We start from the raw sequence: 22573 nt of genomic DNA, 5'->3' as shown, positions 1-22573 counted from the left end.
ATTATTGAATCGGGTTGCTTTTGATTTATTAAACCCTTAATATTAAAATGGACTTACCATCACTACATTTTATGTGAACAGTATATTTGAAGAACTTTGATTTTTAGTGAAAAGCAACCCTTACACTTATAGACCAGCTGTTTAATTTTTTGTCACATAATAAAGGAAATTGTGGATTTCCAATCGTTTGTAATAATCCTCACTTTTTGAATCTGGTTTTCAAAACATTGAAAACCAGATTCAATGTTTTGCCTTGTGGTTGCCCCCTGCGGGATTCAAGAAGTTAAAAAAGAAGGGGGAATATAAACTATTTTGGAGTTACTTCGAATCTAATTTCCACCGTGCTGTATCTTTCCTGTCATGACACATTTTATCTTTATCATTTTTATTTTTAGATTTGGACCACTTATTCTCTCAGATAGGACTGCTGTATGGACTTGTACATGATGAACTGTGAATTATTGGCCACATGCAGTGCACTGGGTTATCTGGAAGGAGATGTTTACCACAAAGAAGGGGGGAAGTCGTGGCCTAATGGTTAGAGAGTCGGACTTGTAATCCGAAGGTTGCGGGTTCGAGTCTCCGGCCGGCAGGAATTGTAGGTGGGGGGAGTGAATGTCCAGCGCTCTCTCCACCCTCAATACCACGACTGAGGTGCCCTTGAGCAAGGCACCGAACCCCCAACTGCTCCCCGGGCGCTGCAGCATAAAATGGCTGCCCACTGCTCCGGGTGTATGTTCACGGTGTGTGTGTGTGTTCACTGCTGTGTGTGTGCACGTTGGATGGGTTAAATGCAGAGCACGAATTCCGAGTATGGGTCACCATACTTGGCTGAATGTCACTTCACTTCACTTCAAGAACCAGACTGCCTTGGTAATGCTTAGACCTGCTTTACAGCAGGAATTTCAGGAAAATGTTTTATGCGTTTTATCTTTTGCATTAAGCATATTTTAAATATGATAATTGTATCTTATGACCCACTCATGGTTGTGATTTATTTATTATAGAGAGTGTGAAGGATCTGATTCGTTACTTGAGACATGAGGATGACACAAGGGACATCAGGCAGCAGCTGGGAGTTGGACAGATCCTTCAGAATGACCTCTTACCCATCATCACCCAGCACATGCAGGACAAACCGCTCTTTGATGCCTGTATCAGGTGTTTGAGCGCATAGTGTTTTTGATTAAAACAAATTTTGATATTTTCTGTATAAATTCTATCAAATAGTTGCTATTCTAATGACAAATTATCAAAATTATGAAGTTATGTAATGATCAAATCATTTAAAATAAGACATGACTGTTTCAAATATTTCTCAGGCTAATGGTGAACCTGACCCAGCCAGCACTGCTCTGCTTTGTAAAAGTTCCTGATGATCCAGCCTTCCGCCATCACTACCTCCAAGTGACATCATACCTTCAGGCCTATAAAGAGGTATAAATGCTCGCTCACACAAAGAACAATAACTATATTAGTATCTACACCTATGGTTCTCAAACTTGTTTTGGTCACTTCTAGGGCTGCACGATATATTGCATGTGATTGTCAGGCGCATGAAGGAGATGAACATAATTAATCATAACGGGTTGTTATCAATTATATTCATCCTCAGGAATTAACCGTAGCATTAATAGTACAATAAAATGATTTGTTCGTCTGCAGTATGGACAGTTTTAATCGTCTATTGACTCTGAGGAAAATTATTTCTCTGGCCACAAAAAATAATTTCCTTACTGATACATTGCTCACTGTTACATTGAGCAGCAGACAGACAACCAAGCGTGAATACATATGGATGTTTATTAAACTACACTACAAGGGAACATGCAACATCGAACTATACACAAACATACATACATTAAACATAGATGCCAACGCAAGGAAGGCATGGAGAGAGAGGGAGTGCTCGCACGCAAGAGAGTAGAGTGTAATGGCAGGATTTACCCATCAGCGAAGCACAACCTGTTAAGAACCATCAGAGAATCACATCACCTTAATTAAAAGGGGTCGAAGCCTAGAAGCGCATCTAAATAGTTAACAAGCGGTTACTTGCATTGGTTTTTGTTGGTGCTGAGTAAAGTGTCTTGGTGCATGTATAATGCGCAGATTCTTAATGAATTCCTTTGGGCGTGAAAGCTTCGTCATTCCAGCCATGGCTTGATTGGTCCGAAGTGAATCGACGAAGTTACTGGACTTAAAACTGCCAGAAGCTCGGACTCCCCCCGAAAGGGGAGTCGTGAGATTTCCAAGGTGATATGTGTGTCTCCAGAGCACCGAAAGTAAAGAGAAGACCTTGCCTTTTGGGTGTGGGAGAAGTTTTATCTGGTTTCCCTGTAACACCCATTTTGGTTAGTTTGACCAATAACAAGGCACATAGTTTCAGCGGGAAAATGTTTCTTTGTCCCACTTGACACCTCATTTGCATGTTTTATTACCGGTCTGGAGAATCTGTGTAATTTTTCCCACAGTACAGTAGTTCACGATTACATAGTGTACATCATTGTTTGAGGAATAAAGAGCAGATCATTTTGATATCAAGAAAGAGACATCTAAAAGAGATTAAATTTAAACCAGAGATACATCTGAATATGAGTGTTTAGAGCTTACTAATATGAATAACGAGTGGTAACTAATCTAATATAATAAGGAAACATACAAACAACACATGCATATACCAGATACATTTGTAACTGATTAACTATGGTCTAAATAAAGAAAATGTCTCTGTGTGTGTCATTTAGTTCTCTTGGAATGTGTTTGAAGTCAGATGGAGAGAACAGATAGTCAATCTGTTTAGCATCTTTTTGACAGTGGGGGGACAACCATTGGCAATTTAGCACCCATATAAAGGTAGAATGTGGGGCCAGGTCTGTGAAATATATGCAAATGTCAAAAGGCTAAAAGGGGTCTCTTAAGACTTAAAGTCCCAGTGACCATCAAGGATCATAAGCAGATGTTACATTGGTATCAGCGAATATGCCGCCGATATGAAGTTTTTTTTTACAGAACATATAATGCAGATTAAATGCTTCTGAATGGTGTAATTACTTAGTTTTTCCAGCAGAGCGCGCTCCATTGTTTGCTACTGGCAACCCAGGTCAATAGTGTAGAGATGCACAGATGTGCTCAAACTTGATTGGATGGTTCATTTTTAACAGCAGATTCTCTGACGTCAGAGCTGGTCTGTGCATCACTGCACACGTCTGCAGGGCATTACGGCTTCACTGCCGATCGCTGCCGCTCAGTCAGTGCTGGTGACTCATGCTTATAACTTTGGTCACATCACATTTCCTAACTGGGGGTCTACACTGGATGGAAGCGGAACAAAATACAATAGTCAAGTCACTATTATTTGTATAGTGCTCTTAACAATGCAAATGGACTTAATGACTTCAGACCTGTGGCTCTAACGTCTGAGGAAATGAAATCGTTTGAAAGACTGGTTTTGGATTGTCTGAAGGACAAAACTGGACCCCCTGCAGTTTGCCTACCGAGCAAACAGGTCTGTGGATGATGCAGTCAACATGGGACTGCACTTCACCCTGCAGCATCTGGACAGACCAGGGACTTATGTGAGGATCCTGTTTGTAGACTTCAGCTCCGCTTTTAACACCATCATCCCGAACACCCTGCAGAATAAACTGACACAGCTCTCCGTCCCCACCTCTGTCTGTCAGTGGATCAACAGCTTCCTAACAGACAGGCAGCAGTTAGAAAGCTTGGTAAATTCACAACCAACACAACCAAATCTGTTTGCTTGTTTTAATTACTTTTATGATGCTGTATCTTTTGTGAAGCACTTTGGTCAGTCTCGTGGCTGTTTTAAATGTGCTATATAAATAAAGTGAACTTGAACTTGAACACCCACACCATCAGCACTGGAGCTCCTCAGGGCTGCGTTTTCTCCCCTCTGCTCTTCTCCCTCTACACCAACGACTGCACATCTAAACACCCCTCTGTCAAGCTCCTAAAGTTTGTAGTTGACACCACACTGATCGGCCTCATCCAGGACGGCGACGAGTCTGCTTACAGATGGGAGGTTAAGGAGCTGGCTGTATGGTGCAGTCTTAACAACCTGGAGCTTAACACGCTCAAAACTGTGGAGATGATCGTGGACTTAAGGAGAAACACCCGTGCTCTCCCCTCACTCACCATCATGAACAGCACTGTGACTGCAGTGGAGTCATTCAGATTCCTGGGCACCACAATTTCTCAGGACCTGAAGTGGGACAATCACATTTACTCTATTGTCAAAAAGGCCCAGCAGAGGTTGTACTTCCTTCGCCAGCTGAGGAAGTTCAACCTGCCACAGGAGCTGCTGAAACAGTTTTACTCTGCCATCATTGAATCCGTCCTCTGCACTTCAATAACTGTCTGGTTCAGCTCAAATCTGACCTCAGAAGACTACGGAGGGTAGTCCGGACTGCTGAGCGAATCATTGGTACAACCCTCCCCACTCTCCAAGAACTGTACTTATCCAGAGTGAGCAAAAGGGCTGGTAAAATCACCCCTTACATCCAGCACACTCCCTGTTTGAACTGTTACCGTCTGGTTGACGCTACAGAGCTCTGAGCACCAGAACGACTAGACACAGAAACAGTTTCTTCCCTCAGGCAATCCATCTCATGAAAACTTGACAATAAACGTGGAACACACAACTATTATACATTATTTATCCACCACACTTTTTTTTTTTTTTCAAATGTGCACATATCAGACCTGTACATACATAATTGTCTATATTATATATTGTGTTTTTGCTCTTTTGTACCTACTTGGATATTATTCTTTATCATCTGTGTTCTGTCCTGTTGCTGTCTTTCTGTTGCACTGTGGAGCTTCTGTCACTATAACAAATTCCTCGTATGTGTAAACATACTTATATAACATACTTATACCAATAAAGCTCATTCTGATTCTGATTCTGAAATTGTGTCAAAGCAGCTTTACATCAGCTTGATATAAAGCTGGATGGCTTTATATCAGCTTTACAGTATTTAACCAGGAAATAGTTTGTCGAAATAGTGTCATTCTCCTCTGGCCAGACAAAATCAGCAATAGAACCCATTATAATCAGTGATGCTGTCTGCACTGGATGCGGCACGATGTGACATGACAAATCCTGACAGTAAACTGATGCCTCGTTCTATTTATGACATGCTGACACAAAGTTCAAATGATTTTCAACGGTCACTTTGTCACGTCCAGTGTAGACATGGCGTGTCAGCATAGTTTGTCTGTACAGTTAATAACATAGCAGATTGAAAAGTTATCTTTCTGCAGTCCAGTAGACTGCAGTGTGGTGGTGGCTTGACTCTGTTGAATGGTGATTTAACGCTACGTGTTGTCACCTAGTTGGAGAGACTCAATGCTAAAATAAATAAACAACAATGTCCCCGTCTTTTACTTTCACAATGAGCTTATCATACTCCTTTGCTACATTAGAAGGGCCCTGTGATTTCCGCGATGCAGAAAACATGAATTTACTGAAATTTACCGTATAAACGCGGATTTTCATGGAATGTCATATTTTTGATGAATAATAAAAAACAGGTCAGTATGCTTAAATTAAATCGAGATATAGACTACTGTTTGCGAATATTAAACTGCAAAAAGATTATTTAAATACTAATTCCTGTGTTCTGCATGTTCATTTGATTACCAGAAAAAAACACAACACAGAATTTAGAATGCCTTGAACTTTGAATTTTAATACACTAATAAATCACGTGCGTGCACTCTATGGGTGTGTTTTTGTGATATACTCGATAATGTCAGATTGCACATCATTACAACAACACTTACCATATTATCGCACAATATACTGTATATTGCACAGCACACCCCAGCCTTGACTTGAGTGGAAAATGAAATCATCCGTGGTTGTGCACGCACTTGTTTGCACTAGAGATCGGCCGATTTACCGATATTTTCCCGATATTTAAACGTTTTACCATAATTGGATATTGGTTTTGTAATATCGGATTCACAGATAAATGCTCGCATCTTGTGGGTGTTTTGAGAATTGCGTGCCGGATCACCATTGCGTGCAGGTACTTGAGTTGCCTGAATTAAATAATACGCAGCCATGAATGAGCACATGTTGGAAATAAAAGCGCTGAATTGAATTCTCTCTCTGTTGTCTATGCTCATCGTTAGTCTCGTGAAGTCGGAGTCACGTAGTCGTAGATAATCCGTCAAGTCCTCTCCCAATAAGGACGAAATTGTGCATGAGTGTACATCTGCAGTGACCTTCCTTCCTGATATTGTAGTACTGTTACTAACTGCACTATAAAGTTTTCTCACCGGTGAATGATATATGATGTATTGTAGTAATGTTGTGTCTGGTTGTCTAGTCTGTGTGCTTATATATGTTCAGGAGGTGTGGCTTTGGACTGCGATTTACAGGGAGGGTGGTAGGGGTGGGAATCACAGGGTACCACACGATAAGATATAATCACGATACATGACTCACGATAATGATATAATCACGATACAGCGATTCTGCCATAATCGATATATTCCTAGACAATCATATAATGATACATCACCATATCAGTCTATGAAAACAAAATGCCCGTGAAAAGTTTAAGTGCAAGTTTTCTTTCTTTATTCAAGTCCAAACTGTTAGAAAACAGCAAAAAAAAGTTCTGTAAATCAATTTTAACATGTTAAGTAAATTAATCATTTTATTCATGGACTTCTTAAAAGCTACACTTTTCTCTGTGTGTAAACAAACACATTTAACTGCTTATCAACTGATCAACTGGATGCGCTGGCAGCACTCTCTCTAACACATATAGTGAGGGAAATCCACCTGCGATTCGAGCGGAGAGGCTACTCACGGACTGAATATGCGCTCTGCAATAATAACATAATCGGTGTCTATGGTCCACGCTGATAGCTGTTCTGGCACTTCCGGGGCAGTTTTTTTAGTTCACATCTCCATAAACGTATATAATATAAAAGTAGAGCTAATACAGTGGCTGGCAATCTGTTTATCCTTCGGTTCCTCATGCTTCACCATCTTCATAGAGAACGTGGTTCATGGTTGCTCAGCGTGCTTTGGAAAGAAGCTGGAAATGGCGCGGCCACGATTTCCGTGCATTTTTGGGTCTGAGTAACTTTTTGGACTTACACGTATTACAAATTGCGAACTTTGTTGTCTTCACTCACAGTGAATCATGTTTAAAAATCACAGTCCGGTGGGTAAAATACTTCTTTTAGCAGGGTTCCCCTAGGTAAAATTTTCATTCCAGGGGTTAAATATGACATTATTGGGGTCGCATCAACCGCAGTCATGAAAAACAACCTGTGGAAACATTGTTGAAGTAGCAACTAATATCATTAAGAAACAATTTTGAAAATGTACATCTTTTAATATCATACCGTTTCATATATTCCCCTCGCATAAACCTGTTAAACAATAATTTTTTCTCTTATTGCCAGACACTCTTGTTTTTGTGGCTCTTATGTCGTTGAAGGACTGAAGTCCATTGGGGAGAAAGATGTGATTTTTCACCAAGGACTTCACAATGTAAGTATCACTTTAAAACCTTAAAACTTTCACATTACAATGGTCTTTTTAAAAAAAAGATTTCACCACCTCAGTTTCATTAACTTTTTTTTATGTCTAAAATCTAAAGTTTAAGAACTATTCTCATGATGTGGGTAAGCCCGTGAGGCGTGTACCTAAAGGCAAACAAATGGCTCAAGACTCGGAGAGCCAGCGACACTCAGCGTTGAATGTACGTCTCTTCCTGCGCGAGTTCTGCATCGACGTTTTGGAGAACTGCTATAATCGACTTATGTACCTTGTGAATGTGAGACAACAATCCAAATCACTGAAACTCAAATGTCTCTGTCTAGATGAGGTTTCCCCTTCATATACCTTGTTTTTTGAGCAAGAGGGGTTGATCCGTGAACGGGCCCAGCAGCATGATGAGACGTACTATCTGTGGGCTATAACATTCTTCATGGCTTTTAACCGTGGTCAGAATTTCAGACCGGATGTGGTGTCTGAGACCATATCTATCCGCACCTTTCATTTCATTGAGAAGAACATCACCAACTACTATGAGATGATGCTCACTGACCGGAAAGATGCCACATCCTGGTCTCGCAGGTTGTAATTTTATTGTTGGTTAAAGCTTTTTCTGAAACATGAACTGTGTTTTTGCTTAAATTCAAAAAGTGATGGAAATAGGAAACATTTTTGATTAAAAATTGCTATTAAAAATGTCTTCCTTAGTTTTGCTAACATAACTTCCATGTAAAGAAAAAATCTTTTTGAACCATAAGAACCATTATGCATATTTGACCATTTAAAAAGAATGAATACAGCTTAGTTAAAGGAGACATATTATGCCCCTTTTTACAATATGTAATATAAGTCTCTGGTGTCCCCAGAATGTGTTTGTGAAGTTTCAGCTCAAAATACCCCACAGATCATTTATTATATCATTTTGAAAATGCCTATTTTCAGTGGAAGCAGAAACGCTCTGATTTTCGTGCCTGTTTCTTTAAATCCAAATGAGCTGCTGCTCCCGCCCCTTTCCAGAATAGAGCTGTGCAATTTCAGCTCGTACTTGCTAAAAACATCTGTTTTGGTTCTGATTATCATGTTTATTGCGCTGAAATCATGCGAGTTTAAACTTCTGATATATGGTTTTCTGAGCACACACATCCGAAGCACACGGACAGAAAGCGGCTGTCACGGCATGCGAGTAAACTAAGTTCTCATTCACACACAATTTACGTCAAAAACACACGAGTTACAAAAACAGTCAAGTTGTGTCCGTGAAGGTAAGCAGCTGGGAAATAAATTGCATGATTATTTTAGATCTGTGTGGCAGCAGCATACAGTAAATAAATCAATAAATCCACTGCTCTCTTGTCTCCTCTGAGGCTGGGACTAAATAGTGTTCTGTGCTCATCTTTGCAGCCAAAGACAGAACAGTTAGCATGTTTTGCTCAAACTTTCACCATAACATTATAACTGGTACACTGTTGTCGCTTGCGGAATCAAAATGACGGCGTAGCGGGTGGAAATTTACAGATTAAAGAGGCAGTATATTCTAATGAGATCCCTTTGCCATGTCACCAAGGGAGCGAAATCAGACGGTCTCGTTTTTTCAGAAGCTTGCAGAAAAAGGCTTACTAAAACAAAGTTACTGGGTTAATCTTTTTCACGTTTCCTTGGTAGATGCACTGGGGACCTGATTATAGCACTTAAAACCTGGAAAAGTCAGATTTTCATGATATGTCATCTTTAAGTAAAGCCTACTTAATATGAATCTGTTGTTTTCTGTCTCCAGGATGCACTTGGCTCTGAAGGTGAATCAGGAACTGCTTCTGACAGTAAATGAAATGGATCGCTCAAAGGATGAAAAGATCCAACACAGTTCCAATGTAATAAAGAGTAAGTTTTTTTTTTTTTTTTTTTTCACTTATTCGTTTTTTTCTTTTTACATTTTTTTTTTTGTTTAATTTTATTTATTTTTTTACAACTCTCTCCTATTATTTTAAAGTAATAGATTAGATCATTGCCACTGTTTGAAATGTTTATTTTTCCTCTGTGTGTTTCATTTCATATTAGGGTAGCATAGCCATCTTTCTGTTCCTCATCTGTCACTTTTTGCTCCTGGTTGGTGCAGGCAATATCTTTTATCTGATGGAGTTCAGGGAGATTTTTCTGACTCTCTTACATAAATATGATGAGCGAATGCAGCCACGCTCATTTCTCAGAGATCTGGTGGAGTCCACACATCTGTTTCTGAAGATGCTGGAAAGATTCTGCAAGGGTCGAAACAATCTGGTTGTACAGGTGAAAACTGAGACTGCTTTGATACTAGCTTTGGATAAGCTGAACTACTTTTAAGTTAAAATTATATGTGGGAAGAAATTTACATTTATTGACCAATGCTTTTGGTAGACTTGCTCAAAGCGACTTACATTACATTCAAGATATAGGCGAAATTTGTAGGGCTGTAACGTCCCAGTCGATTAGTCGATTAAGTAAGGAATAATTGACGACGGGCCGTTGAATTATTAGAAAAATAATGCACACCCGAGGTGGTGATGCGGCCACGACGCGAAGCGAAGCGTTTTTCTAATAATTCAATGGTCCGGAGTCAATTATTCCGCTTATACTACGTTTGCCACACCTCAAGACATCGATCAGATTATATATTTCAAGGGATTCGTCCGGTTTTTCTACTTAAATCGCTATTGTGAGTAGGATTATTTCTTCCGCATCTCATCCAACGACTCTTTTGCTAGTTCCAAAACGTCATTTTAAAGCTGGCAATGGAGGCTTGAGCCGTTGATAGCAGACTAATGCAGTTAATAATGAAGTTATTAGAAAGAGAGCGAGAGAGACAGAGACACAGAGAAAGAGAGAGAGAGAGAGAGAGAGAGAGAGCTTGTATGAATTAGGCTATCTCTGTGTGTCCCTCAACAGTGTTCTGAAGCACCGTCTCTAAACTGTAAGTCTGCTTTAAGATGCAGCGCTGTTATTACCTCGCTAGTGAGAAATGTCATGTGTAGCCTTTAAGTTGCTACACTAGGCTAACTGATAAAATCGTCAGGGCAGCGCTGACAACGATGCGAAGTGATATGGAACTGTAATGCGGTCAAGAAAGCTGCCTGGAACTACGTTCGCCGTGCGTTTCCCTGAAAATAATTGCACACCTCAGAACGTTCGTCAGCCAATCAGATTCAAGCATTCAACGGCCCCGTAGTATAATTGGTCGATAAGGTCTGGTTCGACCAAAATTCTGATTGGTCGATTTTTTGCCGCGCTCATTTCATCAGGTGGGAAGCACTAATTGCTAATGGGGGTGTTTTCAGAGCACCCCTGTTTCACAGGTAACAGTCTGTTTTCAGAACACCCCCGTTGTTTTCACTTTTTTTGGATTAGCCCAACCCACTGGAGAAGAGAGACAGATAAGTAGGCTTTAGAAGGTTTGATGCTGAATATTATTTATTTAATAATAAGCTAGTGGACTCAGCGGTTTGGAACACATATCAATATACATCAGTCCTATTCTAACATGTCAACAACAAAAAAATCGACAGTGTGGCAGCATTTTGTTAAACTTAATAACGGGAAAAAGGTTGAATGTAAAGTTTGCAAGCAACAGTTTGCCTTCCACAGCTCGACGACAAACATGACGTATCATCTGAAAGCGGTAAGCTAACTTGTCTGCGTTAGGTTGCCCTGTCTGTTTTTGAGTAGGCTACATGAACATATCAGAATTGGCATATTTCAATATTTTAGTGTAATAATCGTTTTATAACTGCAGGCGCACACATCCGTAATGACGGTAGAATCCCCCAGACAAACCCATTTTTTATTTGGAATGCGCAATTGCGCTGTGCCCACTGTTTGTGTTAGTTTTGAGCTTAAGATGCTTTATTTTTCAGTTATGCACTTTATTTGGTTTCTGCTCTTGTTTAATAAATATTCTTTTTTTATTAAAGTGGACGCGCCTTTTGTGTTTATTAAGAGTAAAAGCTTTAAGTCTATTCGTGTCTCAGCCGCGAAGCTGAGCTCTTATGTTCAGCCTCGCTCTGTGCGAGCTGCGCAGAGCGGCTGAAATGATAGTGTCTGACAGTTATACTTATAACATATGACAAAAATAATTTTCTAAATTATGTTGCACATTCCTCAAAAGTTCTTGTGATATCACTAGTTGACAACATAGTACTGTTTTCAGAAATCACAGGCTATGATATTGTGCAGGTGCACGTGATGCACCGCTGTCAGAGACGACAGACTCGTGTGTCAGACTCATTTCAGTGCAAAATAATTAGGTCAAAAACGATTTAATATACTGCAAATAGCCTATTAGTTTTTTATGTTTATTTATAATTAATTTAGGCAGACAACAAGGCTACCAAGTACTGAGCACAGTACGTATCTAATTAATGTAACGTACGTTTTTTTTTTTCTCCACAACGTCATTTTTAGTCGAAAGTTTCAGGACTTCAGTCGACCAAGATTTTCTTTGGTTGATTACAGCCCTAGAAATTTGAAGTAGTTTATGCATACCCTTGAACCATGACCTAGCGTCATACTCTACTTTTAAATTTTTTTTGACATCTCATCATGTTATGATCATCAGCGTAACCCCTTAAAACATTTATGGAAACATTAATGGGAACAGCTTTTACAGTAGGGCTGGGCGATAAATCGATTTTATCGATTAACTCGAATGTGTAGTTTACATCGACTTGTTTGAATGAAAATCGGTTTTCTCTTTAACATCCGCCGACACTCCCCTCTGGGCTCCCGTAGTTCCGAATGGGCTCAGCCCTCCCCCCACGCGTTTGCCATATAGGGTTGGGCCAATAGACGATGCTACTGTCCATCGCCGATGGCTGATAGACATCACAATGTTAAGTCGGCATCGTGATCCACCCCCCGCTATCCGCCGCATCCCAATACCGTGTATGGAAAGAAAATGACGTGTACTACGGAATGCCTTAAAGGGAATAAATACGAGATGGGAGGAAAATATATATTTCAGTACTTTTCTCTCACAGTTTTATCATTGGGTAATCATACTGTATATAAAATTGCGGGCATCAGGGAGCCGCTATTATGCCTGGCATTGAAACTGCTTTTGATTGCACGATCACTTTTTAGTTTCACTTTCGAGATTTGCGATCACACGTACTCTGTTTATACTATGGAGCGACAGTACTTACTACTACACATTATACAAGATCAGATGCTTGTCAGTGGTGCTCAGGATCTGCAAATCATTCGTCATCGTCCCTCCAAAAAAAACCTACAGTCACTGATATTTAATGCTGTTGAATGTTTTGATTGCACTTTATCAGAACTACGTCCTATCTACTGAATAGCAAGATTTTTAAACTTGTATTTTTTTTTTTTACACTTTTTTTGTCATCTGCAGATTGATTTTAAGTAGGGGGAAAAAATCGATTTAAATCGTAAATTAGATTTTTTTGTGAAACAAATCTGGGATTTCTTTCTTAGGCCATATCGCCCAGCCCTATTTTACAGCTTAAATAATACATGTTTTAGCAGGGAAAAAAAACTTTATTTGCTGAATTATTATTTATTACTGAATGTTTGCATCTGTTGTGAACAGGACAATGACACTGGACAAAAATTGGCCAGTAATGTCTAATGTCTATTTTCCTGCATTTACAACATCACACATGTTTTTAATCAAACAAGCTTTTTGTTTAAATTATTAAATGAAGCAACAAAGACTTCAGGAGAGGTGCAGGCCAGAATACAAACTTCAAACATAAATTTGCTGCCTACCCAGGGAAATATTTCATACTTCATCAAGATATATTACACTGGGGATACCTGATATTATCAGCAGTTCATTAGAATCATCCAATCGCTGGCATCATCTTGATATGAAAAATTAATCTGATATACCTTGCTGATAAGATGATGTGTTGGTTATAATCAGGCACTTGGACAAATACACTCAAAATTTATTTTTATTTTTTTGGGGTCAGTGAACTTGAACACCTGATTAAATGAATTAAGATCCTGAATGGCCGTAATGAAAACCGGATGAGATATCCGCATCATGTGCATTAGATATAAAGTGAGAGCTCTACTTTTAAAGTGAAACCTGTTGTAGTCTGTGCCATTTATGTTAATCAAAGAAAAAGAGAAATCACTCACTGCTCTTTGCTTGAATTTTGTAGCTTGAATAAAGTTCAATCTATATTCAAATTATAGTTTATGCATATAGTTGTTATAAAGAGAGGGCAGGACGACAGAATATCAAGTGAAGGTAGGTTTAATGATCAACAGTGGGAATGGTATCAGGTAAGTGAATGACAGAATCTGGAGTCGCTGAACGAACAGTCTGATGATCTTGGGTTTCCTTCTTGCAGGAGAAGAGAGGGATGAGGAGGCTGTGACAGACACACACCGCAGACTTGGGGTTTATCCGGAAACGTTCTCGGAACAGATGTCACTGGAGCTGGGTCTGGAGATTGCCTAGGAGCGAGCGGAACAGGTAAGTAATCAACAGGTAAGTTTCTTAGGTAGGTACTGCACTATGACTGAGCGTAGTGAGTTAGTCCTCTTCGTAGAAACGAGACTGGACGACTGGTGTTGGGCGGTGTGTGTCTTTATGCTGCGTGGGTAATGAGAAGGGAATGAGTGGCAGGTGTGCGTGATTGGGTAGCAGAACCTGGCAGATCTGTAACATTACCCCCCTCTCCACGGCCCGCTCCCGAGGGCCGAAAACCCCGACGCCGTGGCGGTCTACCTCTTCCCCTAGGGGCAGGGCGATCTGGGTGGTTAGAGTGGAACTCTTCGAGTAGCACTGGGTCCAGCACATCATCCCTGGGGATCCAGGACCTCTCCTCAGGACCATATCCTTCCCAGTCTATGAGGTACTCTAACCTGCCGCCTCGGCGTCGGGAGTTCAAGATCTCCTTGATCTGATAGACCGTTCCATCCTCCAATACCAGCGGGAGAGGGGGTTCTTCCTCGGGACCAGGTTCTGCAGGGGGAGAAACAGGAGGGTGAAACGGTTTTAGCAGTGACACGTGGAAGACGGGGTGAATTCTATACTGTGAGGGGAGCTGGAGCTGGTAAGTGACTGGATTGATTTGTCTGATTATGGGAAAGGGACCAACAAATCTGGGACTGAGTTTCTTGCAGGGTAGACGTAACCTGATGTCCCTAGTTGACAGCCAGACCTTCTGCCCTGGATGATACACGGGAGCCTTGGAGCGGCGGAGGTCGGCTGTCAACTTACGTCTACTCACTGCGCGCTGGAGGTGGTGATGAGCGTTGTCCCAGACCCTCTCGCTCTCCCGGAACCAGTGATCCACGGCAGGTAAGTCTGAAGGTTCGCCTGACCAGGGAAACATGGGAGGTTGGAAACCAAGTATGCACTGAAATGGGGTTATACCTGTAGTAGGCTGGCGCAGGGAATTCTGGGCATACTCAGCCCAACCGATGAACTGGTTCCAGGAGTTCTGGTGGCCATGGCAGAAGGTTCGGAGGAACCGGGCTACTTCCTGGATCTTCCTCTCCGTCTGCCCGTTCGTCTGTGGATGGTAACCGGAAGACAGACTGATGGTCACACCCAGGAGCTTGAAGAACGTTCTCCATACACGGGACACGAACTGTGGACCTCTGTCTGAGACTATATCTTCCGGGATCCCAAAATATCTGAATACATGATTAAACATTAGTTCTGCAGTTTCCATGGCTGTCGGAAGGGCCTTAAGTGGGAGTAATCGGCAAGCCTTAGAGAACCGGTCTACAATCACCAAGATACAGGTGTTCCCGTCCGATGGTGGTAAGTCCGTGACAAAGTCAACTCCTAGGTGTGACCATGGTCGGTTGGGAACGGGCAGAGGAAGTAGCTTACCGGCTGGCAGATGTCGGGGAGATTTGGACATGGCACATTCCTTACATCCCTGGACGAATCTACTCACATCCTTGGCCATGTTGGGCCACCAGAAGCGCTCTCGTAGCAGCGAGAGGGTGTTGTTGGTCCCTGGGTGACCAGTGCCAAGGGAAGAGTGAACTGACTGAATAATCTGTGAGCGTTGGTTTCTGGGAACAAATTGTGTACCTGGTGGGCAGCCCGGCGGAATGTTGGAGGAGACATTGGAGGAGGTAAAGCTAGGAGAGGTCCACTGGATGGGGCAGACAAAAAGAGGTTCTGGAAGGACTGATTCTGGAACTTCATCGTATTCTTCATGGGATTCGAATTGTCGGGAAAGAGCGTCTGCCGCTGTATTCTTGGAACCGGGTCTATAGGAAATGGAAAAGTTGAAACGGGTGAAAAACAGAGCCCATCTGGCTTGCCGGGGGTTTAATCTTTTGGCTTCTCTGAGATATTGGAGGTTTTTGTGATCGGTGAGGACTAGGAACGGATGTTGGGCTCCCTCCAACCAATGTCTCCACTCCTCCAAAGCGAGCTTGATGGCTAGAAGTTCTCGGTTGCCAACATCATAGTTCCTCTCCGCCGGGCTGAGTTTACGGGAGAAGAAGGCACATGGATGGAGTCGTGGTGGAGTCCCCTGTCTCTGGGACAATATGGCACCCACTCCTGACGTGGAGGCATCGACCTCAACCACAAACTGTTTCTCTGGGTCTGGATGTACGAGGATGGGAGCTCGGGTGAAAGCATCCTTCAATTCTTGGAAGGCATTGGTAGCGGCTACTGTCCAGGAGAGGGATTTGGGCTTTCCCTTCAACAGGTTGGTTAGGGGACTGGCTATGGAACTGTAATTGTGGATAAACCGGCGATAGAAATTGGCGAAGCCTAGAAAGCGTTGAAGTCTCTTTACCGTGTCAGGAGTGGGCCATTCTCGGATTGCCGTAACCTTCCCCTCGTCCATCTGAATACCACCGTGGCTGATGTTATAGCCGAGGAATTGCACTGAGGGTCGATGGAACAGACACTTCTCCGCCTTAAGGAACAGGTTGAACTCCCTCAGGCGTTGTAGGACCTCCGCAACGTGGCGACGATGTTCGGCCATACTCCGGGAGTAAATCAGAATATCATCAATGTACACTAGTACAAACTTATGGAGAAACTCCCGGAGCACCTCGTGCATGAAATCTTGGAATACGGAGGGGGCGTTGACGAGCCCATAGGGCATAACGAGATATTCATAGTGGCCTGTGGGCGTGACGAAGGCGGTCTTCCATTCGTCCCCCTCACGTATTCTGACAAGATTGTAGGCGCTGCGGAGGTCTAACTTAGTGAACACGGTGGCACCTCGCAGATGTTCCAGAGCAGCTGGGACGAGGGGAAGCGGATATCTGAACTTGACAGTGATTCGGTTCAAGGCTCGGTAATCAATGCAAGGTCTGAGCCCTCCATCCTTCTTTGCGACAAAGAAGAAACTGGAGGAGGATTGGGTAACACTGCCTCCTTGTGTCCATATGGTGCTAGCCCACTGCAGCGCTCTACCCTGGAGATGCTGGATAATGAACGCAATCTTGGCCTTCTCAGTGGAAAACAAGTGGGGCTGCATCTCAAACGCCAGGTCGCATTGTAGCAGGAAACCATTGCAATCTTCCGCCGAACCAGCATAGGGCGCTGGTCGGACTGTCGAGTGGTTCGTGGGCAGCGAAGAAGAGATTGCGGAAGCACCTGGGCTGGGAGAGACCGCTGCTGGAGCGAGCGTTTGTTTTAAGATGTCAACCAGGTCCTGGAATGCGTCCGGATTGCTCATGCTGTTGATCGTTGATGTAATGGTCCAGTCTTCTGTTATAAAGAGAGGGCAGGACGACAGAATATCAAGTGAAGGTAGGTTTAATGATCAACAGTGGGAATGGTATCAGGTAAGTGAATGACAGAATCTGGAGTCGCTGAACGAACAGTCTGATGATCTTGGGTTTCCTTCTTGCAGGAGAAGAGAGGGATGAGGAGGCTGTGACAGACACACACCGCAGACTTGGGGTTTATCCGGAAACGTTCTCGGAACAGATGTCACTGGAGCTGGGTCTGGAGATTGCCTAGGAGCGAGCGGAACAGGTAAGTAATCAACAGGTAAGTTTCTTAGGTAGGTACTGCACTATGACTGAGCGTAGTGAGTTAGTCCTCTTCGTAGAAACGAGACTGGACGACTGGTGTTGGGCGGTGTGTGTCTTTATGCTGCGTGGGTAATGAGAAGGGAATGAGTGGCAGGTGTGCGTGATCAGTATTCTGGTGAGGGTGAGCGCTGTGATTGGGTAGCAGAACCTGGCAGATCTGTAACAATAGTACAATTTATAGTTTGTGAAGATTGTTTTAAGTTCACTTAAATTAATAACTTTATTTTTTCAAAGCCTATTAATGTTAAAAGTAAGGGCTTTTAGCTGAATGGCTGTAATGGCATAAATTCAGGGAAAATGCATTTAATATCAGTAGCAGTATTGGTATCAATGATACTGGCCTTCATTAATAATAGGCTACATAGTAAAAATATGCCATTTAACAAATTTTAAGCATACCATCTTTCTGTTGTTTCTATGTTAATTTGGAGATTCAGTGTGAAATTATGAGTGTAAATGGATCATTCCATGAAATTGGTGCCTTTTCCGCTTGGAAAAATAAACAAAATAAATTTAATCAACATTTTTTAAATATCCATTAAATGAAGCCACCTTTAAATGACAAGAATTTATTATTTTGACTATTTTTCTACCTCATGTTTTGGTATTTTTGTCAACCCTGTTACAGACACAAGCGTAACTATATACTAGGGGTGTAACGGTACACAAACATGACGGTTCGGTACGTACTTTGCTTTTGACATCACGGTTCGGTATGTTTTCAATACAGCAGGGGTAAAAAAAAATTACACAAAATTGCTTTTTTTATTATTATTAAACAATGGTTTACTGAACAAATTGTACTTTCTTTAAATAAATTCAATTAAAATTTAAATTATCATTCTTAGGGATAAAAATCTACCTAAGGTTATTCTCTAAACTATAGGGGGCACTTTTACATTACTATAAGGTTACAATTAACAACAGAGCCTAAACTTAAATTTAATTACTATTTATTTTTAAATATAATAATCAACACTCAACTTAAAACATGTATGCAAACATGTAAATTGCACATAATGCAGTTTTTAAATGAACTTTTTAATAAACTTTCTTTGTTGAAAAATATGTATTTACACAGTGGCTGTCATAGCTTGTTTCATAACAATTATTTAATGTATGTTTAAATAAATCTAAGACATCACTAAGGTTAAGTAAAATATGAGTATATAGTCCAATATTTCATGAAATGCTCTTCACTAGACTTCATTTCTCTAGCAAACTAATGAGCTGTAGTGTAGACACTGATGACTTGCGTGAGGTAAATTAAATGCTACGTGACATTTTTTTACAAGCTGTTTTATTGACTGTTTTACGGTTTTATTTTTATTGTTAAAAGTGTAGTAAATTGGAAGAGACGATCGTGCTCTGTATATTTGTTTACATAATGCTGTAAAGTTTTACCATTTTAAATTGCATTATATTGCTTTGCACTTACTTGGCATATTTGTATTTTCAGTTAAAGTCAGCTCATTGTTGATTTAGCACATTACATTTCTAAGAGATGTTTTAAGCTTATTGTAATTAGATAATGCGTTCCATCTGTTTGTCTGTGTCCCCTCACCAGGGGTGTAGGGTCTGGGTATGCAGGTGCATATGGGCCTGGTCACATTGGGGACCTGCCGAGGAGGAGCTTTTAATTGAAATGAGGGAATGAATAGAGCCCTGCACAGGCCCGACAATGGCCCGAGACGCTCAGGCTCTAGCCCGGCCCTTGTCCGACAGCTTATTCTCGGCCCGAGTCCGACTGGAGCCCATGTCTTTTTTTCTGTCTCTCTTCCCCATTACACCGCTGCTTTTGCAGCCATTAGAATAATTAAGTTTAGTTTTTTAATGGCAAAGTGGTTATTTCTTTTAGTTTCTTTAAGTTCATTTAGAAATATGTTTGGACCATTTTAAAATATTTTTACATATGAGCCCGGGGCTGATTGATTTGATATGCCACTGCCACTCACAAAACTTAAAATATACTGATCTGGTTCAATTATTAGGCAAGGAAGATGATCAAATCTGGGTCTTTCTGTGATCATCTGAAACTAGACCAAGATCTTGATGCTGAAATTTGGTTTGACATTCTTGAACATTGTAAGTCTGGGGCGAACCTTATAGAGAATGAGAGGAGTGCTTGTGTTTAAGTTGGAATCTTGGTTGAGATATTATGTAACCTCCTAGAAGTGATGTCACTTGAATGTACCATTACCTTACAAGGGCTGACATGAAATCAGGGAAAACCAATAAAATTAATTATATTTCATAGAAACAGTGTATACTTTTGCCAAAAACATTGCTTAACAATGAGACTATGTTTAGAACAATATGCAAATGTGATTTTATATCATTTTGCCTTCATTTTGCAAATTAAAAGTCCTACTGAAAAAGAAAAATCATAGTGAGGGACAGGCCAAAACCCTTACTCTCATCAGCATAAATGCTTAAATTATTTAAAATATTTAACTGACTTTAATTTGATGTAATATTGATGAAAGAATACATAGTATTTTTTTTTTTTATCACAAATTTGTTATATGATTTCCATGTTTGATTATTTCTTAGGGACTCGGTAACACTTTATAATAACGTCCAGTTATAAGTAATTTATAAGTGATTAGTTAATGATTAACTAATCGTTTACAAAACATTCATAAGCAATTAATAAGTGATATGCTAACAATTTGTGTATGTTTTGTTAATTCATTTAAAAGTCATTTACAAGTAATTAGCTAATGATGAACTAATCATTTACAAAACATGACTATGCATTCATAGATGATTAATAATTGATATGTTAATATTTTTATCTATGTTTTGTAGAATAAGTTTTGAATCATTTACAAGTGATTAGATGATGATGAACTAATCATTTACAAAACATAACTATACATTCACAAATGATTATGTATATGCTAACAATCTATAAATCTGTCATAAGTTATCTTTAAATATAGCATCATGAAATAATCAAACAGATCCTTAATGGTTAATAGTTAATATATTATTAATCACTTATAGATCATTGAAATGTCAACATTGTACTATTATCTCAATAAACATTATAAATCATTTACAAAGCTTTCTGCATCCCCTAATCTAAAGTGTAAACTAATCATCAGTTGTAAATGTTTTACAAACTTTATGGTTTCCAGTCGTGTGTGCGTAAATATATATATATATTCACAAACAACCTGTAACCTGGAAGGTTTGTAAAACATTTACAACTGATGAGTAGTTTACACTTTAGATTAGGGGATGCAGAAAGCTTTGTAAATGATGTATAATGTTTATTGAGATAATAGTACAATGTTGACATTTCAATGATTTATAAGTGATTAATAATATATTAACTAGTAACTATTAACCATTAAGGATGTGTTTAATTATTTCATGATGCTATTTATAAAGATAACTTATGACAGATTTATAAATCGTTAGCATATTACTTAATCATTTGTGAATGTATAGTTATGTTTTGTAAATGATTAGTTCATCATTAGCTAATTACTTGTAAATGACTTTTAAATGAATTAACAAAACATAAACAAATTGTTAGCATATCACTTATTAATCGCTTATGAATGTTTTGTAAATGATTAGTTAATCATTAACTAATCACTTATAAATGACTTATAACTGGACGTTATTATAAAGTGTTACCAAAATATATATATTTATATATTTTTTTTTTCAATTGACAGCACAAAGCAACATGTTTTACCTATTTTTGGTTCATGTGTTAAAATGATTCTCATAGAATGTTCTTTTCCAAAAAGGTAAGTTTACACTTTAAAAAAAAAAAAAAAAACAATCTGGCAACAAAGCTTTCATATGGATTCTGTCAAATTACAGTAAACTAGTTTGAGAAGATTACATGCAGTAAACTGTAAAGATGCAGAGCAGGGCATTTTACATTCACAATTAAATTACGGTATTTTACTGTTGATAATTGTAAATTAACATTGTAAAAACCATAGAAACAGACAAATTGTCAAAATACATTTAAAGTCCGTGTAAAGTCAATATTAAATGTGTCTTCTGAGTTTTTCACATGACAGAAAAATGTGTTAACCACCCAGCCGAATTTGAATGCTAAAAAAAAACGCCAAGTAAATAAAAGGTATCAAAATCTTGAAAAAATAAGCAGTATTCTCTGCTCTCAAATGCTGGGGGCGTTCTCTGCTCTCAAACGCTGTCCACTGGCGGCACTGAAACCACGCCCACTCGTGGGAAAGCTGCCGTCTCTCTCAACTGTCTTCCTCTAGCAGCTTATTTAATAAAGAGACCGGGCTGTTTTGTAAATGATCAGGTATTATGCATTAACGTGACGAAGGCATAGCTAGCTAGCAAACTCTATGCTGTAGTAACTAACGGGAATGACAGTAACTCGCGATTGAGCCGTGAACCACTGATGCTAATGCACTCCAGTTATTAAGTGTGTTTGACTTGAAGCAGTGCTGCAGAACGATCAGTGTATGACACGAGAATGATCTAAGATGCCGCCGCAGATGGCAGCTTTGCTCTTCAGTGTTTGTACTGTTTTTGTTTGTTTTTCCTGTTTTTTTGTTTCTCAAACACAATCAGTTTTACCAGAGATGACCTGCTGAACATTCGGCAGAACACACCACAAAATCTTGTAACGGATTTTGATTATTCGGACGTTTTGCTGGACATTGTAGTTGGCGGAGCCGTAGCGCTGGTCAAACTTTTCAGGACACGCAGACTCAAGTGCGGATTTAGAACGGTGTTGCCTAACATCCATCTAGCGAATCTCCGCTCTCTACCCAACATGAACGAACTCCTTCTGCTCTCCCGGACAAACATGGATTTTTTAAACTCTGCTGCTCTGTGTTTCACGGAAACCTGGCTGAATGACGCCATACCGGACAGCGTGCTACACAGTAGAAAAACAAAAAACATGCTGGTCAAAAACTTTGTATTTGAACTTGATTTTAATATACATTGCAGACACATGCACACATGCAAATAAACGTAGCCTATCTG

General features: G+C 40.1%; 1 protein-coding gene across 1 annotated transcript in view; it reads left to right on the top strand.

Annotated features, from left to right (window-relative positions):
* Window positions 1–431: 431 nt before the first annotated feature.
* LOC306855111 (protein timeless homolog) overlaps window positions 432–22573 on the top strand; it is a gene marked incomplete at both ends in the record, with an annotated part of 70218 nt that continues 48076 nt past the window's right edge. The window contains 9 exons of the mRNA XM_079393562.1: window positions 432–526; window positions 1012–1161; window positions 1323–1437; window positions 6360–6439; window positions 7453–7540; window positions 7650–7826; window positions 7908–8128; window positions 9321–9424; window positions 9660–9829. Coding sequence (XP_079249688.1) covers window positions 432–526; window positions 1012–1161; window positions 1323–1437; window positions 6360–6439; window positions 7453–7540; window positions 7650–7826; window positions 7908–8128; window positions 9321–9424; window positions 9660–9829 — 1200 coding nt within the window. The remainder of the gene's footprint in view (window positions 527–1011; window positions 1162–1322; window positions 1438–6359; window positions 6440–7452; window positions 7541–7649; window positions 7827–7907; window positions 8129–9320; window positions 9425–9659; window positions 9830–22573) is intronic.

The sequence above is a fragment of the Barbus barbus genome, assembly GCF_936440315.1.
Source record: "Barbus barbus genome assembly, chromosome: 35".
NCBI classification, from domain to species: domain Eukaryota; kingdom Metazoa; phylum Chordata; class Actinopteri; order Cypriniformes; family Cyprinidae; genus Barbus; species Barbus barbus.
This window is presented reverse-complemented; position numbering and strand designations above follow the sequence as displayed.